The sequence below is a fragment of the Cetorhinus maximus genome, chromosome 19 (genome assembly GCF_964194155.1).
Source record: "Cetorhinus maximus chromosome 19, sCetMax3.hap1.1, whole genome shotgun sequence".
NCBI lineage: Eukaryota > Metazoa > Chordata > Chondrichthyes > Lamniformes > Cetorhinidae > Cetorhinus > Cetorhinus maximus.
In genome coordinates this window covers 24,575,196-24,587,616 of record NC_135897.1, presented here as the reverse complement: position 1 = coordinate 24,587,616, position 12,421 = coordinate 24,575,196, and the positions used below count along the sequence as shown (strand labels likewise).

The 12,421-nt window shown below is 43.0% G+C and overlaps 1 protein-coding gene across 2 annotated transcripts in view; it reads right to left on the bottom strand.

The window, feature by feature from the left end:
- uggt1 (UDP-glucose glycoprotein glucosyltransferase 1) overlaps window positions 1-12,421 on the bottom strand; it is a 142,484-nt gene that overhangs the window by 78,340 nt on the left and 51,723 nt on the right. The window contains exon 21 of one of the 2 annotated variants that reach the window (XM_078563597.1): window positions 6,090-6,113. The exons of the other annotated variant lie outside the window; for it this stretch is intronic. Within the exon in view, the coding sequence (XP_078419723.1) occupies window positions 6,090-6,113 (24 nt within the window). The remainder of the gene's footprint in view (window positions 1-6,089; window positions 6,114-12,421) is intronic. 2 annotated transcript variants of the gene reach the window in all.

Here is a 12,421-nt window from a genome sequence, read left to right as displayed (position 1 = left end):
TATCTCCTTTGCTGTGGAACAACTAAAAGCCAATTGTATCGCAGCTACCGTGCACATTATGTTGTTTGTTATAAATAGTCACGTAATTCAGCGGTAAATTATCTTGTCCAATTGAAAACTAAGTGAAGTTGGTGATCAGTATGTCAAATTCAATCTGGCCACTGAAACATCAAGTCATGACCCTCCAGCAGGTGGAATCTTAGATCTTGGAGAAATCAGTGCCACATGCATTCAACTGCTCTAATGATACATGGTGGAGAATAACATGCATGCAGCGATTCAACAGCTTTTTTTAAAAAAAAGTTATTTAATGCACAAACTCGTGGAAGCCAAAGACTTGCCTTTAGCGGCTCAATTCAGAGACAGCAGTGGTTAACAGCAGCATGCTTATTAGGGACATTCTAAATCAGAAAGTTATGTTTATGAGGTTAAAATCTGTCTCACACCACTCTGCATCACCAATCCCTTCAATTAAATTACAAAAGGCCTGAGTGTAGATCATATACATAGGGCAGAATTTTGCTCTTGGTGGGCATGCGGGCCCCACTGGCTTGGCGGCAGGCGGACAGCCGACCCCCGCCACCAAAACGGGGCCCGCCGCCATTTTGAGTGGGTGGGCCTTAATGGCCTGCCCGACAGGAAGTGCTATGCGTTTCCTGTGCCGGGGGAGGGGGTGGAAGGATTCCCCATCTGTCACAGTGCGGTCTTTCCCGCATGCGTGCGAAAGAGTGCACTGCTCCCTGAGACAGAACTTGGTCTCAGGGAGCAGTGCGCTCTTTCGCACGCATGCGGGAAAGAGCGCACTGTGACAGATGGGGAATCCCTCCACCCCCTCCCCCGGCACAGATTACTGACAGGCGAAAAAACACCAAAAATAGAAAAATATTAAAATTATTAACATGTCCCCTTTATGTGACAATGTCACACAAGATGGGACATGTTAACAAGAAACACATTAACTTTATGAAACTTTTTAAAAACGGACATGAAACCTCATCCTGCCAGTGGATGAGGTTTCATGTATTATCAGATACCCACTGGGGCTCCTGGCTTGCCTGCCAGCCTTAAGGTTGGGCGGGCAGGGTCTTTAACAATCTTAATTACCCTGTCAATGGCCTCAATTGACCTTTGACAGGTCGGCGGGCGGACAGCTGATTTCACTGACCTGAAAATTTAAAGGGACCAGGATGACGTCGGGGGTTCCTCCCGACGTCATCCCACGTCATTTTCCTGTCGGCGAGCGGGCTCCGCCCCCAAATCGCCGACGGGAAAATCCTGGCCATAGTGTCTTAGGTGAGTAATGATGCAAGGATAAAGTGGGTGCAGTTTTTTTCCAAAGATTACACTGGTATTATTAAGCACTTGGACTGAAAACTTCACAAGGTTGACAGACTTTTAAATAGCTTGCACAACACATGCTGCTCAATACATTCACTGTAGTTTAAGGTACAGCTAGGGACAATGTCATTTTTTTACATAAAATTATACATCTCAATTTTCACTACCTGCATTTGATTAACCTTTGCAAGCATCTCATCTTTGTTCTTAACTCTCATCACGTATACCATGTTTGACAAACCCAGTATTGCGTTAAGGTTTGCTTAGGTAAATAGGTAGGACAGCCAGGTTTGTAACTTTAAAAACTGTAACAACTGCCTTCTCATTTTTGTAGCTGCAGCTACTATGCCTCTGCTAGAGGGCACACAAGGCACAGGTTTGCATCCATGATATTTTACGTGGCAATGCTTTCATCTTCGGCTGCACATTCTCCAAAGAATAAAGATAACATGAAATGTTACAGCATGTTACTCTGGATTGTAGAATCTTAGTGCACAGAATAAGTTCATAGAACCCATCCTGCCTGTGTCAGCTCTTTGAAAGAGCTATCCAATTCGTCCCACTTGCCCACTCTTTCCCCAAAGCATTGTAAATTTTCCTTCTCAAGTTTTTATCCAATTTCCTTTTGATGGATCAAAAGGAGAATATTACGTGAAGAAATCAACTTATTGAAAGTACTGTCATAGAGCTCTGTGCATATCATCACAGTGGTTGATCTCACTGGTTAATGATGTGTGGAATAAAGTGAGCAGGGCTTTTTCTTTTTCAAAGAGTGCTTTTCATGCCAAAGACAATGGAATAAGAGCAGCACTGAAAAATAATCTGCTCAAAACTTAATTTAATCCATCTGAGCCCAGGCCAAAATGCACAAAAATCAAAATAATTAGCATTGAGATACAAAGGCTTTAGGCATGTCAAGCAAGTGAATACAAACAGACTGCAACATCCAATGAAATACACGTTTACAGGCACTGGAAACACTATCCTGCTTAGCAGGATGGAAGTGTCCATCGCTTCTGTTTGGCTGTCACCTAGATTAGTTTCCTGATCATGCAAAGGTCCAGAGTTGAAACCGGGTACTGCCTCGTAAGAAGGAAAAGAATTGTTTTTAATTTTATTAAAAATGAAGATCACCTTAGCTCAGCTCCTCATAGCTGGTTTCAGAGTTGGGCTAACAAAGACCTGGGAGTATACCTGCTGGTGTATAGTTGCATGGGTGTACAGGGCATAATTTCAAAATTTGTGAATGATATAAAACTGGTAAGCATTGTTAACCGTGAGGAGGATAACGTAGAACTTCAAAAGGACTTAAGTAGGTAGAATGGGCAGACAAGTGGCAGGTAAAATTTAATGCAGAGAAGTATGAAGTGATTCATTTTGGTAGAAAGAACACCGGGGCCTGAATCTTCTGGTCGGCGTGTGGGGGCGGGCCCCGCTCGTCGATGCATAAAATGATGTGCGGTGACATCGGGCTTGCGACCCGACATCACCGTGCGTCATTCAGATCTTCAGTTCGGCGGGCATGCACTGCAGTCGGCTGCGCGCCCACCGAACTGTCAATTGCTGTTTAAATGGCCTTAATATGCTTTTAAAATACTTAACAGGGCTGCCCATCCAACCTTAAGGTTGGCAGGCAGGCGAATAGCCCATGCGGCCTTCGCATTTATCATGGAGCGGGATGAGGTTTCGTGAAGGTTTTTAAGCTTTAATAAAAAATTTTAATAAAATTCATAGACATGTCCCAGCTCATGTGACACTGTCACATGAGGGGACATGTCCAAATAATTTTTTGAAATCTTTTATTCACTTTTTGATAATGAAATTAAACTCCGAGGCAGCTCCGTGCCTCAGGGAGATTTCTGCGCTCCTTCGCGCCTCCTCCCCCCGCCCGCACAGGGAATGCTCAGCGCTTCCGGGTGCGCGTCACACTAGGCAGGCCTTGATTGGCCCTCCCATGTAAAATGGTGGCGCGCAGCCGATTGCGGGCGGTGACTGGTTGCGTGCCCGCCCATGCCGGCTCCGCCCCCCGACGGGTAGAAAATTCTCCACAGAGAGACAATATAAAATAAAGGGTGCAACTCTAAATGGGATGCAAGAGCAGAGGGATCTGGGTGCATTTGTGCATAAATCATTGAAGATGGTAGGATAGATTGATACAAACTATATTCATAGAAGCATAGAGCACAAAAGCAAGGAAGTTATGTTAAACTTGTAGAAAGCACTGGAGTGTTGCATCCAGTTCTGGACATCATACCTAAGGAAGAATGCAAAGGCATGAGAAAAAGTGGAGAAAAGATTCACGAGGATGGTTCTAGTGGTGAGGGAATTCAGTTACGTGGATAGACTGCAGAAGTTGGGATTGTTTTCCCTGCAGAGGAGAAGTTTGAGAGGAGATTTGAAAGAGGTATTCAAAATCATGAGGGGTCTGGACAGAGTAGATAGGGGGAAACTATTCCCATTGTTGGAAGGATCAAGAATCAGAGGGCACAGATTTAAGGTAATTGGCAAAAGAAGCAATGGCAACACGAGGAGAAACTTTTTCACATAGCGAGTGGATGTGGAATACACTGCCTGAGAGTGTGGTGGCGACAGGTTCAATCATGGCTTTCAAGAGGAAATTGAATTATCTGAAAAGGAAGAACGTGCAGGGCTACTGGAGGAAAGCAGGGAGTGGCAGTCGATGAACTGTTCCTTCAGAGAGCGAGCAGAAACACTACAGGCCGAATGGCCTCCTATAACTAACAGAAAGAGAAGGACAAAGATAGTCTTTAAACTGGGAGGCTAGTCCTCACACTTACAGGGCAAAATCTAAACTTCTTCTTCACTTTCACCATAAACTATTAAGCAAAATATGAAAAAGTATCTAATAAACATAGAAGGTCTGCCAGCATCGTGTTAATGTTTTAGTTGGATACGCCTCATCTGAACTGAAATAGGAAGAAGGAGGTCCCTATGACAGACTACTTTGATTAGGGGACTTGGTTGCATCCTTTTTTCAGCTTTTATGAAAGGTCTCTGCTTAAAATTTGAACTGTCTTTTCAGGTATTGAAAGATCTGCTATGTATTTCTAACATTTACACATCTGTTTTTAAGAACATGCTGTATAATTTAGTAGCTTGTAAGTTACAGATCAGTATTAAGGCTTAAGCCTGAAGAATTGTACCAATACACAACTTGAAGATCTGTCCTGTTTAGAAAGAAATAGAGGAAATTGAGTCCATATCCATGAACTTTTATCTTCAAAAGCTGTGATATAACCAGGAAGCATTTTGAATGATAAAGTGGAACAGGATTGCTAGGTTCCGAAGTAGATCTCCTGCATTTGTCTGCACAAAGGTTGGCAATAAAGTTTTAGCATGTGTGCTATCTGCATCAGTGCCAGCCTGCCATGTAGAAATGTATCACAAGCAGTAGGATTCATTTTGCATTCACCATTCTGATAGCAAGGGGCAGTTCAGTTCAGAGGAGATAAAATGCAAAGGAACAGGATACCAGCTGCTCCAAGTTTGGCAATGAGCATCAACTGTCGTGCAGATGTGTCTACTAATGTGAAGGGGGTGCCTAGAATGGTCAGACAGAGTACTGTTTTAATAATGCATTACATTATAATATGAATCACATGATGAGAATCAGCAAATGTTTCAAGAACTACTGAAAATTAGAGGTGTGCCATGCAAACACTATCATCATGGCTTCCACTTCCTATTTTTTCTAACATTTTAAAACATAATCATTGAAATAACATTAGCACATGAATTTATGAAAATAATCCATCATGTTAGTACAGCGCAAGATTAATTAGCTCATAGCAAATTATTCTTCCACTCAATTGCATACGAGAGAATTCCAGCACAAAAATAGCACTACATATTTTATGCATGTTTGTGTGGTAGACAAATGTCCAACATGAATCTTGTCAGTCATGAAAGTTTTTATGAAATTGTCACCATGCCCCTCCACCCTTGACAAGGCACTGGTCTGCACTGAAACAATCATTTTTCAACTGACACTAGAAGTAATTTTACTGTGTTATTTGACCTGGGATGCCATTACAGCTGAACCCAATCTGATCCTCGCTAAATATCCATATGAAATACCTACAGATGCACACCCTCTCATGAAGTCACTGTCAGTTCTCAACACCAAGAACTCATTCCAGTTTTTTTTCTCCACATCACAGGGTACTTGTTGCATCCAACTGATATTGGCTAAACATCGCAAAGAGCAGAGATCGAATGCAATGCACTCCAGGTCTGTATAGCTTTAGTGCCACACGACAAAGCATATTCACCAGTTGAGTTGCTAAGGGCTCCCCACTACGAAATAATTGAGCAGAAAGTTTCACTGAACATGGTAGATTTGAAGGGCCAAATCTTAGACAGCTGCTCAATATGTGTTGCCAAATTAAACTTCACGCTCCTCACATTAAATTAATACATGTCTGAAAACGGTCATTAGGTTTTATTTGATCAAATTAAATATGTCGTAGGATGAGCTCGATGGGCCAAATGTTCTTGTGCTGTCTCTCCTTTATATTTAAATTTGCAGAACAGTAATTCAGTTAATTGAATACGTGAGCTGGAGTTTTGATTCTTAAACAGTCCAATGTTTTGTAATAAGAGTTCTGAATGCATGCAGAATTGTGCAGTTGCAATAAAACCCAATAATAAAGCAATTGAGTGGAAAATATGAAAAATGCATCAGATTGAAGTAGATAAGAATCAGACTAACAAATAGAGCAGAAAGTTACCATAGATCTCTCTTGAAGACATTCCTGCACAAAAGCAGAAAGGACAAAAAAAAATAAATAAAAAATATGAATAGCAGAATAAAGTCAAATTTATAGCAAACCATGTCCAGCTGCAGCCACATTTAGCCTAAAAGTGCACGTGGTACTGTTTTCTGACATTAAAGCCTGTGGCACCCAAATACAGAAAGCATACATTTGTAAACCAGTTCACCTGAAGGAGAAATGCTTCAGGACAGAAATGCCAAAGATGCAGAAAAACATAGCGTTAAATCAAATGCTGTCAGCAGCAATTTATTGAAAACAGTTTTAAACAATTAGACAAAATAAATTGGTGACTCTGAGGTGTCCTTAAGAACTGACTTCATTTGGAATCCCACCTGAACTTCAAACTCTTAATAGAAACGAAAATTCACTTTTCAAAAAAAAATTTGATTGAAAAAGTTGATTGCTGGCTTGCACATTTCAGCTTTTCAAAGCAAATTCTTTTCTCCACTGCACCACATGACCCCCCCCCACCCCCAACCTGACCTCTTCCACATAGTATCAGCCAATCACACTGTGGACAGGCAGACAACCTGATTTGTAATTCGTCAATTGAAGGTAGTACGAGTTATCCAGAATGACCTCATGCAAGTTCATCCTGCTCTTGATGACGGAAACATCCTCCTCTTTGTTCAGGTAGAGTGGATGACATACCAGAGATTCAAGGTCTGCAAGTCAGTAACCATGGCAATGGTGGGCTGTGTTCCACTCTCCAGCACACTGCCATCATGCATCTAAGCAACTGGATTCTCTTCCAAGCTGCTGCTAAATAATCAATTAATAATTCTTTCCCACAACTCAAAAACACTGTTTGCTTTTATTCTGTGAAATGCTAAATAAAATTGTTATGATATTTTTGGAATCTTAAGTTAACTTTCATTCCTTTTTGGAAACTTATAAAACAAATAAATCAACTTTTCGCCCATAAAATAAACAATATAAAAAAAGCTGTTCACAAGCCAAGAGAAAACAGAAGCCATTTGCCAAGAAATATCAAATTCAATTAGTTATCCTCCCTAACATTTGAATGGCTCCAAACTAGCATCGGATTCATGTTGCAATCCACAAAGATTGCAGCAGGAAACTAGTTCATACGAATAAGCTTGAAGTCAATTCTCCAGACCAACACAAAGGAGGTTTCACTTCTTGGTTGTATGAGATTTAAATCCCTGGATTAAATTTCTGTACACCATACACAAACTCTATAGGTAAATTCTAGATGTAATATCATACTAGAGTTTGTCCAGAAGCAACAGAGAAAACTAATTTATAATGGAATCTTAAAACAGGAAACGGATGGGAATGAACCTTTTTCTTTGCTTTTTTAAAATTCTTTCCCAGGATGTGGGCCTAGGCAGCGATGCCAGTGTTTGTTGCCCTCCCTAATTGCCAGTGAGAAAGTAATGGTGAGCCACCTTCTTGAACCACTACAGGGTAGGTACACACCCACAGTGCTGTCAGGAAGGGAAAAATCAGTTAACAGTAATCAAGATACCACATCTAATCCAGGGGGTTAACCCCTTCATGGCCACGCTCTACATTGAATGATAAAATGCAAGTGGAACACCAAAAGCTTGCAATTCTTAAATTCGTGGAAAAGACAAGGCAGTTTTTTAAAATGTTTATCCCAAACTGATAATGAAAATGCAGAAAGTCATGTTCTTAACATGTACCATTTCTGAGAATGCAATTTTATTTGGAGTTAGTAAAGAAATATCAGCCATTCGCAGTGCACCTGTAATGATCCTTTTAATACTTCTCAAGCAGCTAATGAACCACTTAAAGCATCTCCAAAACATTATTAATGCAGTTGTGGAATACTCAAGCACGATAGAAAATTTCAAGAGCAACAAAAAAATGTTATTTGTCATGATAGAATGTAAGCATTGTAATGGAACGTAGGAACAAGATTCTCAGGATAAGGAAAAATCCAACAACATAGGGAAAAAGGCACCACGGTAGTATTCAACATAAATGGGGGATATTGTCACTAAAGACTGTCAGAAATTGAAGAAAAGCTTGCACCGTGTAAGAAAGAGCAAAAAATAATGCCTGAATATTACATAAGGAATATAAACACGTGAGAAAATTATGCAGTTGCAAAAGATTTATGCAAGAAAAGCTGTGAACAGAAAAATTAAGCATTGGTGGCTGGTATATTAACAGTGTAAAGAGAAAGAATATACAAACGGCATTATTTATAGCATTCTGGGAAAACGAAGTGCCATAAGCAACAATTTCCATGGGTGAACACACCCTGTCTCAATCCATAGCACTCTTAACATAGAAAGACAAAATAGCAGATAATAGGGTCTGGCATGAAACAGATGATAGAGGTCTTGAGCCAGGATGTTCAAAAATATGTTAGGAAATAATCACACATCTTTTCTGAAGAGGGAATGTGTACATTAGGCTTTGGGTTTTCTTTAACGCTCATTAAAAAAACTGGTTTCCATAAGCATACTGAGTCCCCAAGTAAATGAAATCTGTATCCTGTATCAGTGCTGAGAATAGGGTAGCATGTCATGGGACTAATAGCTACCACTCAATTACAATATAGCCCACTGCAGAATTTATAGCATGTCCATGTTCTTCCTTAAACTCAAAAGGCAGTAGGTTCTATCAAATTTATCAACAGGCAGGGTAATTTCACAGAGGCAAAAATATACAGCAAGCCACCGATAATACCAACTTCTGTTACTTCTAAAATTTAGCTGTTGTACACAGTCTGTTTTCGCAGTGCACGATCCCTTTAATGCTTTTTAGGGTTCCGCGCACATGTTATTTTTCATGGAATGAGGTCTGCATGGTACCTTCCATGCTGCTGTGCAGCCAGGTACCCACACAGGTTTAGCAGGAACATTGCTTGCCACAAAAGGATAACACATGGGGGTAAAGTTCCCATTTTAGGTGCAATTGCTGAGTCAGGGGCTAATTGCACTCATTTCAGAAGTGTTCTTTTCCCCCCAAGTTTCCAACCTGCCATGGACAAACGTGATCCAGCAGAGGTTTAGAACATAAATTTTTCAAATAAATGTTTTTGCTTTAAAAATTATTCCATAATATGTTCAAAAGTAGTAATTTGGTGTAGGTTGATCAATACAGCTGAAAATGCATTTAATCACAAATTAAGTAAGCATTTTAGTGAGTGTCTAGTCACTACCAGTGACTAACTCAAAATAACTGGAAATGACAAAAATCTATACTTAACCATTTGTTAGCCCCTTGGTGTACAGTAGTCAGTTTAACAAATATATATTCAAAAGCTTTTAATACAAGGCTATTAATGTCCTTGCACTCATGAGGGCCAGTTTGATTTTAAGAGCCTCCATAAAGGCCCGCAAACAAGCACAATTGGCAGAAACCTGCCCCAGTGATTAATTTAGTGGATGGTGTGGCCTGTTTTGTGTGCAGTGTCAACCTCATGAATGTTTTTCTTTAAAATAGCCCAAAGGATCGCAGCAACTATTTGTGCTGAAATAATTTGTGCTTAAAAGTTTTCTAAGGGTTTTTTCTGCTGGTTTGGCTGAGTTGGGACAAAATGCACTTAAAAAAATCTCAACTGCGTGGAAACTCAATGTTATGTTATTTAGCACATATAGCTTACAACAGCACACTTATCTGCAAGGTTTCTGGATGAAACAGGCTTCCACTGACTTCCTCATGAGATTGTTCTACAACAGCTAGTGCAAAATCCCTGCCCACTGCAGAGTCCAGTTGTTATTTAGACTAAGCTCAAACTGCACTAAAGTTAGGCAGAGCTCTATGTTTAAAGAGGCTTTTCCTGTCATGGATGTTAATGCTGAGACATTAACCATCTTACTCTCAGCATGGGTCTGATGGCTCAGCCAATTTAGCAAAAGGATTTGGGAGCACAAATACACACATCACTAAAAAGTAACGTGCAGGTCAAGAAGGCCATTAAAAAAAAATAAAACTAGCATTAGGGTTTATTTCTAGAGGGGTAGAATTGAGAAGTACCAAATTTATAATCATAATGGTATTTTATTCAAGAAATGCATTCATGGCTCGAAAGCTTAATTGCAGTGTGATTTTACGGTCTGTCCACAAAAAGCAGGACAAATCCAACCAGGCCAATTACTGCCCATCTGTCTACTCTCACTCATCAGCAAAGTGATGGAAGGTGTCATTGACAGTGCTATCAAGCAGCACTTACTCAGCAATAACCTGATCACTGATGCTCAATTTGGGTTCCGCCAGGGTCACTCAGCTCCTGACCTCATTACAGCCTTTGTCCAAACAGGGACAAAACAGCTGAACCCAAGAGGCAAGGTGAGAGTGTCTGCCCTTGACATCAAGGCCGCACTTGACAAGAGTGTGGCATCAAGGAGCCCCGGAAAAACGGAAACCAATGGCAATCAGGGGAAAGCTCTCCACTGGTTGAGTCATACCTAGCACAAAGGAAGATGGTTGTGGTTGTTGGAGGTCAATCATCTCAGCTGCAGTACATCACTGAAGGAGTTCCTCAGGGTAGTGTCCTAGGCACAGCCATCTTCAGCTGCTTCATCAGTGACCTTCCTTATACCGTAAGGTCAGAAGTGGGGATGTTCACTGATGTTACACAATGTTCAGCACCATTTGTGACTCCTCAGATACTGAAGCAGTCCGTGTCCATATGCAGCAAAACCTGAACAATGTCCAAGTAACATTCACGCCACACAAATGCCAGACAATGACCATCTCCAACAAGAGAGAATCTAGCCATCTCCCCTTGATATTCAATGGTATTAACATCACTGAATTCCCCACTATCAACATCCTGGGGGTTACCATTCACCAGGACCTGAGCTGGATTAGCCACATAAATATTGTGACTACAAGTGCAGGTAAGAGGCTGGGAATTCTGCAGCAAGTAACTCACCTCCTGACTCCCCAAAGCCTGTCCAGCATGTACAAGGCACAAGTCAGGAGTGTGATGGAATACTCCTCACTTGTCTGGATGAGTACAGCTCTAACAACACTCAAGAAGCTCAGCACCATCCAGGACAAAGCAGCCTGCCTGACTGACCACCATCCACCACCCGCATTCACTCCCTTCACCACCAATGCACAGTGGTAGCAATGTGTACCATCTACAACAGGCTTGTCCAATCTTTTCACATGGTGGGGGGCCACATGTCAATTTTTTTCTCACTCAAGGGTCCGCTGAGAAAATTTCAGAAAGAATGATAATCTAAAAAAATGAGTAATAAATAAAAGTAACCATTATAGTGTAAGAGTGTGCGCATCAGAATCACTCCTTGTCTCAGGGTGCTCACTCACTCATCCTCACCCACTGTCACAGTGGGTGAGAATGTGTGTTTGTGTGTTGGTGTGTGGGAGGTTGAGGATGAATGAGAACACACTCACCCAGACTCTCCCTTCTCTCTCTCTCTCACTCACACGCGCATGCACAGACCCTCCTCCCCCTTTCCTGCGTGCGCATAGATCCTCTCCCCTCACTCGTGCACGCACAGACCCTCTTCCCACTCACCCGCACAGACCCCCTCCTGCCCTCTCGCACACAGGCCCTCTTCCCCGTCCCGCATGCGCGCAGACCCTCTTCCCCGTCCCGCATGCGCGCAGACCCTCTTCCCCGTCCCGCATGCGCGCAGACCCTCTTCCCCGTCCCGCATGCGCGCAGGCCCTCTTTCCCCATCCCACGCGCACGCAGACACTCTTTCCCCCATCCTGCATGCGCGCAGACCCCCTACCTCCTCGTCCCGTGCGTGTGCAGACTCTTCCCCCCTCTCTCACACGCGCACAAACACTCCCCTGCCCCCCGTCAACACACGCTCTCCCACCCTCCCCGCAACACACGCTCTCCCACCCTCCCCGCAACACACGCTCTCCCACCCTCCCCGCAACACACGCTCTCCCACCCTCCCCGCAACACACGCTCTCCCACCCTCCCCGCAACACACGCTCTCCCACCCTCCCCGCAACACACGCTCTCCCACCCTCCCCGCAACACACGCTCTCCCACCCTCCCCGCAACACACGCTCTCCCACCCTCCCCGCAACACACGCTCTCCCACCCTCCCCGCAACACACGCTCTCCCACCCTCCCCGCAACACACGCTCTCCCACCCAACAAGTTCCCACATCCTCCCCCGCCATCTCCGCCATATGCTCTCACATCCTCCCGCCTCTCCGCCACACGCTCTCACATCCTCCCGCCTCTCCGCCACACGCTCTCACATCCTCCCGCCTCTCCGCCACACGCTCTCATATCCTCCCGCCTCTCCGCCACACGCTCTCACATCCTCCCGCCTCTCCGCCACACGCTC